Source organism: Peromyscus eremicus, chromosome 8a (genome assembly GCF_949786415.1).
Source record: "Peromyscus eremicus chromosome 8a, PerEre_H2_v1, whole genome shotgun sequence".
NCBI lineage: Eukaryota > Metazoa > Chordata > Mammalia > Rodentia > Cricetidae > Peromyscus > Peromyscus eremicus.
The window spans coordinates 79,349,661-79,368,973 of record NC_081423.1 but is presented as its reverse complement, the minus strand read 5'-3'; the positions used below and the strand labels follow the sequence as shown (position 1 = coordinate 79,368,973).

The 19,313-nt window shown below is 47.2% G+C and overlaps 1 protein-coding gene across 1 annotated transcript in view; it reads right to left on the bottom strand.

Annotated features, from left to right (window-relative positions):
- Positions 1-7,430: 7,430 nt before the first annotated feature.
- The window catches only part of Skap1 (src kinase associated phosphoprotein 1), a 295,682-nt gene continuing 283,799 nt past the window's right edge, over positions 7,431-19,313 (bottom strand). The window contains exons 12-13 of the mRNA XM_059271622.1: positions 11,945-12,053; positions 7,431-7,613 (exon numbers count right to left, since the gene is read on the bottom strand). Of these exons, the coding sequence (XP_059127605.1) occupies positions 11,952-12,053 (102 nt within the window). The 3' untranslated portion in view covers positions 7,431-7,613; positions 11,945-11,951. The remainder of the gene's footprint in view (positions 7,614-11,944; positions 12,054-19,313) is intronic.

Sequence of the window (19,313 nt, the reverse complement as noted above, 5' to 3'; positions counted from 1 at the left end):
GAGCTCTGTTAGAAAATTACTGTAATTATGATCTAGTCCCAGCAGAGGGATGAGTTCCAATCCTGCTAATAACCCTTCCAGGTGCCTCAGCTTCAGTGCCCAGGGGAGGCAGCAGCGGCAGGGCTCTGGCTGGCATCACGGCAGCCTGGCCCTCCTGTGTGGCCCGCACAGACAAACACAAAGGCACCAGAGCCCCATCCTGTCTCTGTGCCTCCTGAGGGGGTGGTGGATTTTGGTTAGTTTTTGTTTTGTGTTTTGGTTCTTGACAGAGCTCCGGGGAGTCATTTTGTACAAGAAAACTTTCCTCTAAGCTAACAGTGACGACCAGGAAAATCACAACCCCAGACAACAGTCTGTCCTGAAATCTCCCTCTGGTGTCAGGGGGCCCGCAGTCAGTACCCCCAAGTGCAATGTGCAGCACCAGTCTGACCCACTTCAGGGAATTCGAAGGGATCCTGGCCTGCATGCTCCTTTGTGCTGCATAAAAATGCGCTGCATTTCTACCTCTTGCTCTGAAGTGGTATTGCTGTTCACGGTCCCAGTAAAGCGTTCCTATGCTGCCCTTCCCAATTCCTGCCCTGGCAGAGGGAGACAAGGGGAAGGAGCCCAGAGTTCCAGACTGGCAGGCCTGCAGCTCTGGAGCCTCGAGGCTGGCCCTGGTCAGTCAGACCCTGGTCATTTTCCAGTACAGACCTGCAGCAGTGCAGGGCTGGTGAGTTAGTTCACCATGGGTCAGGAGCTGCCTGCCTGGCGCTTCAGTCCTGAAGGACCCGTGGGCCTGTGCGCTGACTCCCCAGCCCTGCCAGAAACCACCTCTGTGATCCTCATCTAGTGCTTGCTAATGCACAAACTTGGAAGGCAGGGCTTGGCTCCAAGCATGCGCCAAATGCTTGAGACTGTTCTCAAGTGAGGGTAGGGGTAGGATTTTGCCTCAGGAGACATTTGGCAATGTCTGGGAGCATTGTTGTTGTCATGAGTGTGTGTGGGTACATGGAGAGTGAAATGATAGTGATGACCAAGGATGCTGTTTAATGTCCTATGGAGCCGTCAACAAAATAGATTTTCTGACCTCTGACCAGATGTGGAGGCTCACTCAGAATCCCAACACTTAGGAGACTGAAGCAGGATGATTGCTGTGTGAATGAGGCCGTCTCTGGCTACATAGTGAATCCCAGAGCAGTGTGGACTACAGACTGAAATCCCGTTTCTAACAAAAACAAGGGGATGTAGCCTGGTGGTGGTACAGTGTTTGCCCAGCATGTAGGAAGCTCTGGGGTTCAGTCCCCAGCTCTGCATATATGCCTGGGAGGTAAGTCAAGGGTTAAAAAGCTAAGGGCATCTTCAGCAGCTAGGGAGTTGGACATCAGCCTAGATTTCTTGAGACCAGGCTCAACAAAACAAAACTTTCTGGCCCAGCTTGCTGAGGTTGAGATACACTACTCTGCCACTGTAAACTTAGAGATGATGGAGAAAGGACATCAAGTGTCCAAATGCCAGATGCCTTCCTGAAGGGAGCCAGTCCTGGGAGCAGTGGTGTGTGTATACTACCTTGGAATTCACAGTACAGTGAGGCCAAGTGGCCAGTGGGTGAGAGGGAAATGTCTGTGGCCTGTTTTCCGTCCCACGATGGCCAGCTGCTCACCATCAGGTGGAGAGTATCTGCAGTGGAAGCAGATGCCCTCTTGGAGGACCAGCACTAGAAACCTCTTGGAACGAGCTCCGGTCACAGGAGGCAAGGAAGTGTCAGACTGTTGCCCAGGGCCATAGAATGTTTTCTTTCAGTGGCACTCGGCCAGGTGGAAATGTGGAGGATTGTGATGGGACCCCAGGAGGGACTGGAACACACAGCTGCTGACAATGAGCCAGCTTCACAACAGTTTCATGCCAGAGACACCAGGCTCTCTGAACAGCCTGGGCATCGGGGAAAGGAAGCCTGGTTGGCAAGTTTACTGAGAAGCCAGGCCTGCAGGAGAAAGGACTTCATTAGAAGGGACATTGCCAGGCCTCATGCCAGGAGAGCTGGGTCATCTCTCTGCCGCCTGGCTCCCAGCTCAGTTCTCTTATTTTTAGTGTGCACACACATCCCAGCGAACATCAACACCCTCCTTCACTTTCAAATGTGCCTCAGTTTGGACCTGGGCATGGTGGTATACCTGTGTAACCCCAGCTGTTCTGGAAGCAGAGACAGAAGGACCATAAATCCAAGGCCAGCTTGAGCAACTTAGATCCTGTCTCAAAAAAGAGGGATGAGGCAAAGTGGTACACGCCTGTAATCACAGCACTTGGGAGGCAGAGGCAGAGGCAGAGGCAGGAGGATCTCAAGTTAGAGGTCAGCCGGGGCTTCTCAGTGAGAACATCTCAAAAATACCAGGAAACAGTGTCTCGATTATGAAAATATAAGGCCACTCTATTGTACCTGTTTCCCCTCCATTATATTTATTTTTTAAAAAGTTGTACCAAGAGGGATATACTCAGGGTCAGTGAGATACTTGGAGTACCTTCACCTATCCAGCTGAGTTCAAGTCTCACGGTCCACATGGTGGGCCAGTAAAGTGTTCTCTGACCTCTACATGTGCTCTGTGACCCCATGCCCTTTCCCCCAATAAATGCATTTTTAAGATTAAAAAGAGTCATTGTTTTAATCTCAGAGAATGGCTATCAATTCCTAACAGCATGTTTCCCCACCAGTTTTGGATAGAGAAGTGGGGCAATAATTCAAATCCCTTGAAAAAGAGAAGTCTCTCTTTTAGTTGTGAGTTTCAGACTCCCTACCCAATCTTTGCAAATTCCACTGGGAACCTCAATGGCTGGGTGGAGGGAGTGAGGCGTGATAATCTATACACTAGCAAATGAGTAAGTCACTGGGCTGTGCGCTGGGCTCAGCATGGCGAGCCTCTGAGTAGAGGCCGCTTTTCCTGAAGTCAGCCCCTAGATTTTGCTGCTGCTCTTGGAGTTAACAAATCTGTGCCACTCAAGATTCAGCCTTCCGGGGCTGGAGAGATGGCTCAGAGGTTAAGAGCACCAACTGCTCTTCCAGAGGTCCTGAGTTCAATTCCCAGCAACCACATGGTGGTTCACAACCATCTGTAATGAGATCTGGTGCCCTCTTCTGTGTACGTAATAAATAAATAAATCTTTAAAAAAAAAAATTCATCCTTCCAGAACTGCTCCTGGCAGCTTGGGGCAGGGGAGCAGCTTGGGGCAGGGGAGCAGCTTGAGTCAGGGGAGCAGCTCGGGGCAGGGGAGGAGGACTACACACCACTGGGATGGGGCTGTTTTTGGTTATTTTGTTGTTGTTGTTTTGTGGCTAAAGATGAAAGCGTTGGTTAATGCCCCTGGCATCTGAGGAGGGTTTTTTTTTTTTGCTTTTTAAGACAGGGCTTCTCTGTAACAGCCCTGGCTGTCCTGGAACTCTCCTTGTAGGCCTGGCTGGCCATGAACTCACAGCGATCTGCCTGCCTCTGCCTCCCGAGTGCTGGGATTAAAGGCGTGAGCCACCACTGCCCCGCTGATTTTTGTTAAAGTCAAGGAAGGAAAACATCTTTCACTTCTGTTCCTCTACGTTTCACTCACCAGAACAACTGGTGCCATTAAGAAGCCGTCCTCACTGTGGCTTATAATAAGTTTTGGTTTTACTCAATTACTGAGCAAGCCTCAATGAAACATTTCACAATTAAGATGGGAATACATACTGTATCAAGCTAATAATAGAAAGGTGGATAAATTGATTAATTTGAAAAAGTGAAAAATGAAAAAAAAACAAAAAAAAAGAAGCCGTCCTCTGTGTAAGGCCACTAGTTCAGTGGCCTAAGGTCCCAGTCATCCAGTTAGTGGCAGGCAGCGAGGTGGGGGTGGGTTAGTGCAAACCAAACAGAAACAGAAATCTGACTAGGCAGCTGCCATCTGAGGTTGTTGGCTGAGACCGGGGAGTAGTCTGTTGTGTGAGGTTTAGTTTTTAACCAGCTGGAGGAACATGTTCCTCCCAAGGGTCTCCTTCTTACTTTTGAGAGTGTCCCCACTTTTCCTTAAGAAATCTAAGTTTTCTCTGGAAAAAACCCACAGAAACAAAGCAATGACTCCCCAGAAAACAAAACAATCCCCCCAAAACAATCAGAGTCTCATTTAGAACTTGGTCCCAACAGGGAATGCCCTTCAGCCTGAGTGTGGATAGAATCACCAAATCCCCATGCCCACTTGGCCTTTTCTCAATATAACAGGGTCAGAACAATTCCTAAGTAAAATTTTCTCCCCTCTAGATAGGGTCTGGCTGTGTAGCCCTGATTGGCCCAAAACTCGCCTTGAAGACCAGGATGATCCTCCTGCCTCTGCCTCCAGAGTGCTGGGATTCTCGGTGTGTGCACTATTCCTTGCTGAGGACAGATTTCCAGGTTGCCTCTTTGTGTATATCTTTTAGGGATAATCTCTCTCTCTCTCTCTCTCTCTCTCTCTCTCTCTCTCTCTCTCTCTCTCTCTCTCTGTCTCTCTCTCTCTCTCTCTCTCTCTCTCTCTGTCTCTCTCTCTGTCTCTCTCTCTGTCTCTCTCTCTGTCTCTCTCTGTCTCTCTGTCTCTCTCTCTCTGTCTCTCTCTCTCTCTCTGCTAAATTTTACTGCTAAAAAGGTCAGAGGTCTGAGTATGGTGCTTACCCTGTGGTGCACAGAAGTTCGGGAGACATTTGCAGTTTGGCAAAGGACGGTTTCTTTAGGTCTACAGGTGCAGAAGGGATCACCTTACCAAGGGATTGTTTTAAATGCTGGAAGCAATGGCTGTGCTGTTAAGAGCATTTTTCAACCCCCTTCCCACCCTGCCCCAGATGCTTGCTCTTTCTCCTCTGGGACCCCCCTTCCTGGTGTCTGACTCAGGGTAGTCACACAGTCATGTTCTTGAGGACTTGAGGGCAGGGCCTTCCCAGGAAGGATGGGTAGGCACAGAAGGGTTTTGTGTTAAACACTGAACAATGCCCATTGTTCTTACCTATGGGTTGGGATTGGTGCAAAGGAGTTCCTAAAGCAGGAGGCAATTGGTTCTCTCCGGTTCGCCTGCTCATATGCTGCCACCTAGTGGTTCCCTCCCCCCCCAGCACCCTGGGTAATAGGGGGATGTTAAGGCTACTTCTCTATCGACACCCCCCACCCCAGACCTAGTTTTCTCACCTCTCTATCCGTCATACAAAGAATTGTTTCCATTCTTTATTTCTGGGTCTGGAAATGAGTAATTACCATGAGATTTTTTTTTTCCACTTTGAAAAACTTGGAATCTCCCGACATCCTTGTGTGCTGTCTGGTTTCTTTCTCACCCGTGGCGATGTGAGATGAGAATTTGCTTATAGTATGGCCCTGACAGAGGTAAGGCTGTCTTCTGCCAATCCAGGGCTGCTCTGAAGAGGCAGTTTGGAGTATGAAATTTCTATAGCTGCTCAGGTGCCTGTCTTGCAAAATTTCTCACATAGTTTGGCAATAAGGGCTAGTCCTTACTGAGCAGTTACCATGGGCCAGGTACTTCTCCAAGTACACAGAACTCGACAAACCCTTTTATCTTTCTAATTACCCAGTGACCTGCTGAGGAAGAGCACACCCCGTTCTTCACAGAAGAAACAGAGACACCAGATGCCAACAGATCACAAAAGGGAAAGATGTACTCCCAGGTTGTCTGGTCTCGGGGTTTCTGCTCCCAACCTCTCCAATGTGCAGAACTGTGTGTGGGCAACTGGCAAGGGAGCAGAGCCCCGGATTAGAGAGCCCCTAAGAAATGGCTTCCTCAGGCCCGTCTGGAACTCCATGCACAGCAGGCCACAGTGCCCACAGAGGCGCTCTCCAACGTGCTGATTCCCAGGCCTTGCTTCCGTCTCTGTCTCAGAGATTCATCACATCAGAAAAAGCAACCAAGTAACCAATCAAAGGAAGTCTGAGGAACTGGCCAGACACTAGCAGTCTGGATTCCAGAGATGATTGTCCTGAAAGACAACCACAAACCTCCTTCCCTGGCTAGGCTTTTCTCTGTGACTGTCCCTACCCACTTTGCAGATGGTAAGAATGCCCAGCGGTGACATTTTGATAGAATTAAAACAATTTTTGGGCCGGGCGGTGGTGGCGCATGCCTTTAATCCCAGCACTTGGGAGGCAGAGGCAGGTGGATCTCTGTGAGTTCGAGGCCAGCCTGGTCTCCAAAGCGAGTTCCAGGAAAGGCGCAAAGCTACACAGAGAAACCCTGTCTCGAAAAAACAAAAACAAAAACAAAAAAAATTTTTTTGGGCTGGAGAGATGGCTCAGTGGTTAAGAGCACTGACTGCTCTTCCAGAGGACCTAGGTTTGATTCCTAGCACCCACACGGCAGCTCACAACCATCTGTAATTCCAGTTCCAGGGGACCTGACATCCATGGCAAAACACCAATACACATAAAATAAAAATAAATGAATAAAAACAAAACGATCCACTGGGCAAGCCTCAGTGAAACATTTCACTATTAGGATAATAATTTGTACTATATCAAGCTGATAATAGAAAAATAAATAAATAAAAATGAAAAACAAAACAATTTCATTATTTTTTTCTTTTTTCTTTTTTCTTTTTCTTTTTCTAAAAAGATTTATTGATTTTATGTGCATTGGTGTTTTGCCTGCATATATGTCTGTGTGAGGGTGTCAGATCCCCTAGAACTGGAGTTATAGATAGTTGTGAGCTGCCATGTGGGTGCTGGGAATTGAACTCAGGTCCTCCTCAGCCTTTTTTTTTTTTTTTTTTGGTTTTTCGAAACAAGGCTTCTCTGTGTAGCTTTGTGTCTTTCCTGGAACTCACTCTGTAGCCCAGGCTCGAACTCATAGAGATCCGCCTGCCTCTGCTTCCCAAGTGCTGGGATTAAAGGTGTGTGCCACCACCACCCGGCTCTTTGCAGCTCGTGTCTGTGTGTGTGTGTGTGTGTGTGTGTGTGTGTGTGTTTCACGACAGGGTTTCTCCATGTAATAGTTCTGGCTGTCCTGGACCAGGTTGGCATTGAACTCACTAAGATCCACCTGCCTCTGCCTCCCGAGTGTTGGGATTAAAGTTAAAACAATTTCTTAACATTTACTTCTTATCTATTCACATGTGTGGGTATACATGTGCCATGGTACACATGTGGCGGTCAGAAGACAACCTGTGGGAGTGGGTTCTCTCCTTCTGTCATGTGAGTCCTGGGGACTGAACTCAGGCAGCAGGTGCCCTTACCCACAGGGCCATCTTGCCACCCCTTGATACTGTGCCAGAAAGGAATTCAGCCCCCTCACCCATGGAAAGAAACACATCTAAACTTTATTTGTGCTTTGCAAGCCACCAGTAACTCCCTCCTCCCAGGATTTCTGTACTCGTTGCCTTCTTTGTAGCAAGCGTGTAGAAAAGGTAGATGTGGGTGTGTGGACATGGCTTCCAAAGGGCAATAAGCTAGGAACCAGCTGCTTCAGGCACGGATCTGAGGAGCTGTCTTCTTCCTACGTGTTTTATTAGTGGTTTAAAGTCACATGAAGTAGCAGAGTTTGGAGTCTGTTCAGCAAAGAGAAGAATCCATGGCCAGAGAAGATGGGAATTCTTGTTGGATGGTATGTTTCTTCATGAAGGCAGGATAGAGAGAAGACTATGTTCCCTAAAGGATGGAAAACATACATTTTCTTTTATGATCAGGGTATAGAAGTATGGGTAGGGTGCAGCTCTGCTGGTAGCATGCTTGCCTAGTACACAGGAAGTCCTGGATTCAGCCACCAGCACAATATGAACAGGGTATGGAAGTGCATGGCTGTCAGCCCAGTACTCAAGAGGTAGAGGCAGGAGGAGCAGAAGTCAATGTCATCCTCAGTTATAGAGCAAATCTGAGGCCAGCTTAGGATCTATAAGATGATGTCTCAAAAAATGGTGGTGGAGAGAAGTCTGGAGAGATGGCTTAGTGGTCAAGAGCATGTTCTGGTCTTGCAGAAGACCCGGGTTCGGTTCCTAGCACTCACATGGTGGCTTACAGTCACCCACCACTCCAGTTTCATGGGATCTGGTGCCCCCTCCTGGCCTCCCTGGGTACCTACACTCATGTCTACAACCCCCATAATTAAAAAATAACAAAAACAAAAATTTAAAAGATAGAATTACGAATGGGAGTAAAATTTTTCCTATTACCTTGTCTCTTAATCATGTAGTTTTTCTGTTGTTGGAGATAACTGATATCACTGTTCCTTCTCCTTCCAGAATTATTGCACACACACATAAACAAATAGTGATATAAGTCTATTCTGCATGGTCTTTTGAGATAGGGTCCCACTCTGTAACCCAGCTGCCCTGTACTCAATCCATATCCCAGGCTGGTTTAGAACCCTTGGAAATCCCCCTGAGTTCTGGGATTCCAGGCATGCACCACAAACAGCAGCTTTCCACTCCTTTTTCTTTTTTTTTTCTTCTTCTTCTTCTTTTTTTTTTTAAAAGATTTATTTATTTATTATGTATACAGAAGAGGGAGCCAGATCTCATTACAGATGGTTGTGAGCCACCATGTGGGTGCTGGGAATTGAACTCAGGACCTCTGGAAGAGTAGTCGGTGCTCTTAACCTCTGAGTCATCTCTCTAGCCCTCCACTCCCTTTTCTACAAGGAGGCATGCATGGTCGGCCTGCCCTTCAGTGCTGCTTTTTGTGCTTACCAATATATCTAGAAACTTATTTTGTAACAGCATCCCTTTGTGTTTACTGATGTGGAGTATTCAAACCCACGAATGCCCTACAGCTTCTGGCCTTGTACACTTGGACATTTAGTTCGTCTCCAGCCCTTTCCTATACACAGACCTATGCTTGTGTTCGTACCAGGTGTCATGTGTGCCAGGACAGCGGTGGGATAAATTCCTATGAGTCCTAGTGGGCTAAAGGGAATGAAGAGCCACACTTTAAATAAATGACAAAGTAAAATAGAGTGAATTAGTTCAGATTTGGCAGAAAAATCCCAACCCTTCTGCACCCATGGCCGGTAACCAGAGTCCTCCTTAGGGAAGCTGTAAAGTCAAACCTGGAGCAGTAGGCCCAGGCAGGGGCTTTGGGATTACACAAGAGCCCTGGAGAGCAAGGTCTAGCTTATGTGTGTTCCTGAGAGAATTCACTCAGCTGCTGCATGCTGGAGAGGGGCCTGGTTGGGTGTGGGGGCCCACAGAGGTTTCCTAGTGAGATCTGAATTTGCTTTACCCAGCAGGGCTGCATTAGAGGATGGCTTGACCATGTGTGTGGTTACCAGGTGATTGGAAGGGTCTGCACTTGGATGTGCAGGGAGGTCTTTTGCCCTGCCCCTTGGCACTCCTATAAAAAGCCCTTTTGAAGAGACAGAAGCTATCCTGTGTTTCTTTTTTCTTTTTTTTTTTTTATATATATTTGACTCGTGTAGGTGGACTTCCCAGTAGCTATATCCTGTGTTTCTATCTGTCTTCTCCACAGTATTTTTCTATCTGAATATTTCTTATCTCTCTCTCTCCTCAAGAGTACCCTAGGGAAAAGTGGGAGCCGGCCTCCCACCGTTGGGAAGACTGCAGACAGTTGTCTCAGGATCACACCGATTGTGTCTTTCACACCCTGCAATAAAGGCTGATCCCATTTTTGGCCAGAAGATGGAGCTAGCGACATCAGGCTAGTCTTGAGGGCCCTCCTTTACCCTTCTAAATTCTAGACCCACTGACCGTCAAAGTGGCTCCCATTGCTACCCTACCCAAGCCAAGCATTCCTGACACTTTAGAACATCACATGGGGGCTCATTCAATGACAGAGCACTTGACTACTGTACAGGAAGTCCTGGATTCAATTCCCAGTAACACAAACACACACACCATCAAAAAATCAAAACCGGCCGGACGGTGGTGGCACACGCCTTTAATCCCAGCACTCGGGAGGCAGAGCCAGGCGGATCTCTGTGAGTTCGAGGCCAGCCTGGGCTACCAAGTGAGTCCCAGGAAAGGCGCAAAGCTACACAGAGAAACCCTGTCTCCAAAAACCAAAAACCAAAAACCAAAAACCAAACAAACAAACAAAAAAATCAAAACCCACCCCAGCATGATGTTCTTGCTCCTAAAGCTTCAACCATATTCTTTATTGCTTAAAATATATATATAATGGGTCTTGATATGTATCCCAGGCTGGTCTTGAACTCAAGACCCTCCTGCCTCAGCCTCCCAAGTAACTGTTAAAAGTTAATTTGATTATATTCCTAGGAATTCTCATAAAAGATGGAAAAATTTGTGGGTGTGGTGCATAGTGTGTATGTACATGTGAGTGTAGGTGTGTGCACATGTATGTGCTGGTACTCATGTACATGTGTGTATGCACGTGGAGGCCAGAGGTCAATGTTTGCTGTTTTCCCTCAATTGCTTTCCAACTTCTTTAAATTTTTTTGAGATGGGGTTTCTCTGTACAGCCCTGGCTGTTCTGGAATTCACTCTGTACTGTAGACCAGGCTGGCCTCGAACTCACAGAGATCCACCTGCCTCTGCCTCCCGAGTGCTGGGATTAAAGGCATGCGCCACTACCGCCCGGCCAGGCCTTTCCAACTTTAAGAATTAATTTTATGTTTATGGGTGTTTCGCCTGTATGTGTAGCTGTGCACCATGTGCGTGCAATACCCACAGAAGCCAGAACAGGGCATTAAATCCCCTGGAACTGGAGTTGTGAGCTGCCTCGTGGGTACTGGGAATGGAACCCTGGTCCTCTGGAAGAATAATCAGTACTCTTAAATGCTGGGCTATCTCTATGGTCTTACCCCCTCCCTTTTAAACCAAATAGAATGGTATGGCCTTTTTAGAAACAGTTGTGTACCAACCAATGTGCTAAGACACTAAAGATGAGTGCTGGGATTCAAATTCAGGTCCTCTGAAAGAGCAGTACATGCTCTGAACCACTGAGCAGGCTCTCCAGCCTCCTCTGCTCCATTTTTATGGACAGACTATGCTGGCAGTCTGTGGGCAGAAGTGCTGGGTACAAAGCTCCAGAAGTGTCCTGGGAGTCAGAGGGTGCACCCTGCTGCTGTCTTTTATCTTTCCCGCTGACTAGGATGGAGACACAGGAGCTGGAGCTGAAGCATCCATCTCGGCCAACCTGGGAAATCCTGGTCATACACAGTGGGGCACGAAGGGGAGCTACTGAGAACCTGCGTGCCTCTGACTCCTAGATTTAGACAGTGGAGCAAAATTATTTTCTGTTAATCAAGTCATTGTTATTTTAAATTTTCTGCCACTTTTAGTTGAGTCCAGTGCCAAGTGACATAGTCCCCAGACTTAGGGAAACACACTTTCACATGCTTCCTCGCACCCTGGGTCTCATGTAGCCCAGGCTGACTTAGAATTTGCTATGTAGCTGAGGATGACCTTGAACTTCTGATCCTTTTACCTCTTCCTCCCAAGTGCCTGGGTTATGGGTGAGTACCAGCATGTCCAGTTTAATGTGGTGCTGGGGATGAGGGTAGGGCTTCACGTATGCTAGATATGCAGCCTACCAACTGCGCTCCATCTCTAACCTACTGGTTTTCTTTTTTTTTTCTTCATTTCCTTCTTAACGTTATTTACTTATTATGTTTTTTTTTTTTTTTTTAAAAGATTTATTTATTTATTATGTATACAGCATGTATGACTGCAGGCCAGAAGAGGGCACCAGATCTCATTACAGGTGGTTGTGAGCCACCATGTGGTTGCTGGGAATTGAACTCAGGACCTCTGGAAGAGCAGTCAGTGCTCTTAACCTCTGAGCCATCTCTCCAGCCCCCTACTTATTATGTTTTAATCTTTGAGAATATCATACATATATACTATGAAATATGTTCACATCCACCCCTTTTCATTTGAATCACTAACATCGTTTTTTGGAAAGGGAGAAAAAAGCTACTTCATTGATGACATCACAGAGAAGTGACGTCATGGCTGACAAATGCCCCTCAGCTAAGGGCAGCTCACTGATGATGGTGCTGATACCTGGGCTTCATGGTTCTTCCGCTTCAAAGGCGGTGGTGAGGTAGTCCTTCGGAACGATGCCAATGAGGCTGTTCAGCTCTCCTACCCACCAGCCGTACATGTTGTACTCCTGCAAAGGGAAAAGAAGATGGTGGTGGTTGGAGAACATGGCTATAGACTTCACACAGTGATGGTGGGGAGGAGTCCGTGGCTGGTTTCTTTGCTGGCCGCGAACACCCTTCGTAGGATTATTATATTTAACAAAGTCATCTAGGGGAGAAAAGTGAGTGAGCTAATTTTGCTGTCACCCAGTCTACAGAGGGATGGAGCAGATTTGCATATCTGATGCCGTCACTGAACTTAACAGCTTTAAAAAATTTGTTTTTAATTACATGTATGTGTGTGCCTGTGTGTTTGTGTGCCTGTGTGTATGTGCATGTGTGTGTGTGTGCACGTGTGTTTGTGTGCATTTGTGTTTGTGTGCCTGTGTGTTTGTGTGCCTGTGTGTTTGTGTGCCTGTGTGCTTGTGTGCCTGTGTGTTTGTGTGCCTGTGTGTTTGTGTGCATGTGTGTTTGTGTGCCTGTGTGTTTGTGTGCATGTGTGTTTGTGTGCCTGTGTGTTTGTGTGCATGTGTGTTTGTGTGCATGTGTGTGTGCATGTGTGTGTGCCTGTGTGTTTGTGTGCCTGTGGTGGCCACCAGAGGGCATTGGATCCTCTGGAGCTGGACTTACAGACAGTTGTGTGCTGCCTGACATGGGTGCTGGGAACCAGACCCAGGTCCTCTGCAAGAGCAGTAGGTGCTCTTAACCACAGAACCATCTCTCCAGCCTTTAACAGCTTTTTATTTTTCCAAAGGTAGGGATTCAATCTGCAGTTCAGGTTGGCCTTTAACTTTTGATCCTCCTGCCTTAGACTCCTGAGGGCTAGAATCGTAGGTACATACTACCACACCAAAAGCTTTTTTTAATTAAAAAAAAAAGAAAAACTTTTTTGTTTGTTCTTGTTTTTTTTTTTGTTTGTTTGTTTTTCGAGACAGGGTTTCTCTGCATAGCTTTGGAGCCTGTCACTGCTCGGCTGTTCTTGCTTTTTGAGACAGGGTCTTACCATGTAGCCCTGGCTGACCTGGAACTCACTACATAGACCAGGCTGGTGTCAAAATCTCAGTGATCTTCCTGCCTCTGCCTCCCAAGTGTGGATTTAAGGGCACCACATCTTTGAACCACCACATCTTACTTTTTTTTTTAAAAAAAATAATTGATTTTTATTATTTTTAATTGTGTGTGTGTGTGTGTGTGTGTGTGTGTGTGTGTGTGTGTTTATGTATACAGGTGCCCTTGGAGGGCAGAGAAGTCAGATGTCCCTAGAGCTGGAGTTGTGAGTGGAGTTGTGGAGTGGTTGTGAGTCACTTGATATGGGTGCTGGGAATCGAACTCAGGTCCTCTGGAAGAGTGGTATAAGCTGTTAGGTGCGGAGCCATCTTTCTAGACCCCTCCCTTTTAACCAAGCAAATGCGATGGCTTCTTCAGAGACGGTTGAACACTACCTAAAACGCCAGAATACTAAAGATGTTCAGGGTGACAGGTCATAGTTTAAATCAACACTGTCCATAAAGCATCTTCCTTGTGCAAAGTGCTAGCTGGATTTCCTCAAGGGACAGAATGATGAGTCCAAACACTGCTTGCTTCTTGGGAGTTTCTAGGCTAGAGTAATGGCCTTGGGAGTCAGATAGGCTGGGAGCAAATCCTCCGTTGGCCATTGACCTTAGGGTCTGCAGGAGTGCAGCTGTGTTTCCTCTCTATGCTGTGAGGACAGAAGTGACACCATAGGACAATAGAAAGTGCTGTGCAGAGCCTTCTGAGCCTTAGGTCCCTCCCTAGAAGAGGAGCTAGTGGGGGTATAGCAAGAATGTCAGGCAGGTGATCCACAGCAGAGGAGCAATAAGAAAGGGGCTGAGAGTCTTTCATTTCAGTTGGGTGTGGGGAACCGGGATGGATGCTAGTGGCCGAGCTTTAGGGGAAAAAAGAAGAAAAACAGGTTGGGGACAGGTACAGTTCCAGCTCCCTAGCTTTAACTGGTGACTTTGTTTCTGGTGTCTGGTTCTCCTCCAACTCCGCTGCTTCCCTCCCTCAGCAGAGCACCCCCTCCACTTTCTTTCTTTCTTTTTTTTTTTTTTTGTTTTTGTTTTTCTTTTTTTCGAGACAGGGTTTCTCTGTGTAGCTTTGCGCCTTTCCTGGGACTGACTTGGTAGCCCAGGCTGGCCTCGAACTCACAGAGATCCGCCGGCCTTTGCCTCCCGAGTGCTGGGATTAAAGGCGTGCGCCACCACTGCCCGGCAACCCCCCTCCACTTTCAAGGAGAAAGAGAGTCAGGTCAGATGTGGTAGGAACTTACCTGCACTGACAAACATTCCCTTTCCCTTTCAAGTAGGGGGTGCACCCCTCTCCGGGCTAAACCCTTTCTCCCTCCTTCCCTCCCTCCTTTCCTCCCTTCCTCTGTTTATTTCGTGGAGCCTGACCTCTGCCTCTCACATAAACGACTTTTTCCCTTCAGCTCTAAAATGTTTACATGTCTTTCATTGTTAAAAATAATTATTAATCTCCACTGCATGCCTGCTTCCCCTGCCTGCTGGTTTCCACAGACCTCCACCTCAGACTTCCTGACTGACTTCCTCCGTTTACTGCACAGGCTCTTCCTGTCTCCTCACCCTTCCAGCGACTGTGAGCCAGCCTCTGCCTCCATCATTCTGCTTTCATTTGTTTGTTTGTTTGTTTTTTCCAGATTGGGTTTCTCTGTGTAGCTTTGGCACCTATCCTGGAACTCGCTCTGTAGACCAGGCTGGCCTCGAACTCACAGAGATCCGCCTGCCTCTGCCTCCCGAGTGCTGGGATTAAAGGCGTGCGCCACCACCGCCCGGCCTCTTGCCACCTTCTCAACAAGGTGGATGATCCCCTTGTGACTCTGTCCTGTTCAGTGCCTGGTGTTGTCATCCATCTCTTTAGTAAATCAGAGCTCACCTGGGCTACTTCCACAGGCCACAGGCTCTCTCATGCTTGGAGACTTTCTCCTGCTTTTACAAACCCTGCTTCTCCATGTCATGGGACTCACTTCTAAGCAGCCTTCAGATTTCAATTCCTGAGTTACTCTCTCTAAAATGCAGCCCTGCCACTCTGTGTCAGAGGGCTCCCCTGGGCGGCCTACAGTGCAGTACCCTATGCTTTCTCAGAGGAGAGTTCATCTCAATGCTAGCCAGTAGACGGGAAGTGCTCTCTTTCTTCATTTTAGACAGGGTTTTGTGTAGCCGACGACGCTGGCCTTGAACTCCTGATCCTCCTGCCTCCTGAGTGCTGGGACTCCAGATGTTCACCACCACACCTGCCTTAGATAGATCCTGGTTTCATTCTGTTGCTGTGATCAAACACTCTGAGCAAAAGCTACTTAGGGAAAGGTCGTGGTTTGAATGAGAATGGCCCCCAAAGGCTCACAGCTTTTGCATGCTTAGTCCACAGCTGATAAACTGAGGAGGCTGAGGAAGTGTGGCTGTATTGGAAGAGAGGTGTGCCACTGGGAGTAAGTAGCCTTTGAGGTTTCAAAAGCCCAAGCCAGTCTCTCTCTCTCTCTCTCTCTCTCTCTCTCTCTCTCTCTCTCTCTCTCTCTCTCTCTCCCCTGCAGTTTAGGATGTAAAGCTCTCAGCTACTACTCCAGAGCCATGCCTGCCTGCTTCCTGCCTCGATGATCATGGCCTATAGCCCTCTAAAACGGTGAGCGAGCCGCAGTGAGATGCTTTCTTGATCATGGTGTCTCTTCACAGCACTAGAACAGGGACTTAGACAAGGATAAAAGGGTTTGTTTCATCTCATACTTCCAGGTTAGAGTCCATGACTCACAGACTAATGCTTAGCTAGATTTCTTAGATAGTCCAGGACCACCTGCCTATGGGTGGTACCTTCCTACATCCATTAAGACCATCAAGACAGGGCTGGAGAGATGGCTCAGTGGTTAAGAGCACTGGCTGCTCTTCCAGAGGACCCAGGTTCCATTCCCACAGGGTGGCTTACAACTGCCCATAACTCCAGTTCCTGGGGATCCAATGCCTTCTTCTGACCTCTGCGTGTACCAGGCACTCAATATGGTGCACAGACATACATGCAAGCCAGTACACTAAAAAAAAAAAAAAAGACCATGAGGACAATCTTATCATAGTTGTGACCACAGACCAACATGGTAAAGAAAATTATTCAATTCATTATCCCCCTCCCCCCAACCAGATGATTCTAAACTAGGTCAAGTTCACAGTTAATGCTAATCAGGACAGATAAGTTCTGTTTTGTTTTATTTTTTCATGACAAGATTTCTCTGTGTAGCCCTGGCTGTCCTGGAACTTACTCTGTAGACCAGGCTGGCCTTGAACTCACAGAGATCCACCTGCCTCTGCTAGCGCCACCACCACCAGGCCAGATAAGAAGTTTTAAGGGCTAGCCCTTGTTGGTTTTGTTTCTTGAATTCTCAGCAGTAAGCACAGAGTGGGTCCAAATAAGTGCTTATTAGGTGAGGCCCTGATGGAATGAAGGGGTGATACAAATTTGCACTCTCAATTGAACAGACTGAGTCTAAACTAACTCCTGGGTACTCCCCCGTGATTGAACTGGTTGTGGCAGAAAGAGGCCAACTGCCTTTGGAAACAGTGGCCCCAGATGGATTCCTACATGCCAAGAAAAGTCTCAGATGCCACAGAAGAGAGATGGTGACTACTGAGTGGATCTTTAAGGACTTTGTTTTCCTTCGGAGGCAGGGTCTTTCACTGTTTAGCCCAAGTTAGTCTGGAGCTCACTAAGACTGTGATATGATATAAGTCATATCAAATATATACATATATATGTACACACACACACACACACACACACACACACACACACACACGCACATGTGCCACGGAAGCCAGAAGAGTTGAATCTCTTGGAGTTGGAGTCACAAGCAGTTGAGAGCTGCCATGTACGGGTTCTGGGAACCAAACTGGGGTCTTCTGTAAGGATAGCAGGCACTCTCAAACACTTAAATACTTATCTGTCCAGCCCCAAGACTGAGGTTTAAAAGGTCCTAAAAGGGACCCAGTGGTGGTGGTGCACTCCTTTAATCCCAGTACTCAGAAGGCAGAGGTAGGTGGAACTCTGTGAGTTCGAAGCCAGCTTGGTCCATGTCGTGAGTTCTAGGACAGCCAGGACTACATAGAAAGACCCTGTCACAAAAAAATAAAGAAACAAACAAAAACAAAACAAAACATACACACACACAAAATACACTCAGTGTCTACCTCAGGCCTCTACACATATGTGTGTGCACCTGCATGTACCCATGTGAACATTTACACATGTTCACATAAATAGGCAAAACAAAAAAAAAAAACCCAAACCAAAAAAGCCCAAACAACAACAACAACAACAACAACAAGGTCTTAAATAACTGTGTGTCTGTCTACCACCACTCTGCTCAATTCCTCATTTCTTCCCTCCCTCAGGCAACCTCCCTCTATAGTCTATCTGTCGTATGAGGCCCGCTCAGAACTCCTCAGTCTGTGTCTGACAGGACATGTCGAAGCTCAGCTCAGTGCAAGCGATGTTATGGTCCATTTGCCAACGCTGAAGTTAGCGCGGTTTCTGCCTCAGCTGCATCTCCGCTCTTTGCATCTTAGCTTTTCTTGTAGAGCTACCCCACATTTACCAAGCTGCAGGAATGTCTTCCTCTGCAGGGCTTTGCTGGGTGTGACACTCCGTCTTCCTCTCTCACAGCAACTCATAAAAACTAAGCTTTAGCTCATAAAACTAAGCTTTAGCTCTTTCGCTTTCTCACAGGCAAGAGGGTGAGCATAACGTTGCCTGGCCACCTTCTGACCAAAGGCAACTTGCTCAAGGTAAGCGTGTGTCATGTGAGGCGTGCATGGCTCCACGGGGGGATTAGTTGAGACCCCTGACTCTTGACTCACATGTCACAGTTCCCTTTGGCTGTGATGCCAGGGGTAGGGACCAAGCCTTGGAAACATTCTCTCCACCAACTCCGAGAGGGTGTAAACTGGAAGCAGATGAGGCTCAGCAGGGCACCTGCCAAGGCTAGGCTCCCAGTCAGCTTGCTCTTGCTGGAGGGGAGTACTGACCTGCCCACCGCAGATGCGGAGGCCTCAGCACAGTGGTAAGAAGGGGAATGAGTGGAGAGCAACTCTCTGCCCTTCAAAACAAAAGAGCCGGCAGAAGTGTGAGGAGGGTAGCACAGTCTCAGAGACCATATGTGTCCTGCTGTGCAAGCCTGGGAGCTTAATCAAAGCACCTACAGGTCCTGGGATCTGACTGTCTTTTCCAGATTTCATCCCCTGGTTGGATACCCAGAAAGGGCTGCGGGGCTGAGACGTTTAAAGCATGAATGGAAATGTCTCGCCTTCTCTCCCACTACCGCTACCACCCCCCGTGCATTGCTCCAGCTCAGTCTGAACACCACGAGGTATTTTAAAATAATTTCTACTTTGATGAATTGCTGGGGAGTCCACAATTGCTCATAATCAAAGGGAGAAAAATGCAAATGAGATCCGGCCGAGAACTATCACCACCAAACGTTTATTTCACTGCACAGTGCCAAAAAGAATTAAAACAACATTAAACTCGCAGCAATCATGTTTAAGCCCTCGTTTCCAAGTGCCAAATTGCACCACTCTGGATCATACAGATGTTCGTTAATTATGCTAATTTTTATTAAACTATTAAAATGGAGAGACTACCGGCCCAGCCAGGCAGACCCCAGCTCTGAATGAACTCTGCTCCTGTCTAGAGGTGCTAATTTACTGCATTTTTATTAAGTTGCTGCTTCTTGGATTTTAGTTTTAGGATCGAAGTGAACTGAATTTCTGGGATCAATGTTTCTCCATAAAACCTGAACTTCTCTTGGCACAGCTGTTTGGAAAAATTGCAAAAGTACTTCGAGGCTCCCAGGAGACCTGAAATCTTCAAGGCAGGAGCATCTCTACCTTCAAACTGGGGACACACACCTATAAGTGTGTATAGCATCAGGGCATCCAAATTCTATACTCTATGGCTCACTCTATGGCTCTGTATACTATGAAAGGTAAAGGTAAGACTTTAATGGTACAGAATTATTACCAGAAGATGCTTTAGATAAAATGCTAAAAAAAAAAAATCAAAAAAAAAAATCAAAGGCCAAAAAACCCCAAAACCAAACAACAACAACAACAACAACAACAACAACAAAACTCTTCACACGTCCTGCTTCTCACCCCCACATCTTCTTTCACCCGGAAGAAGTATAACATACTGCTTATTTCCACATCTGATCAAACATCTGTTTCTCTCAACTTGAACCTTGCCAAGTCTCCTTGAACTCTTTCACTCCT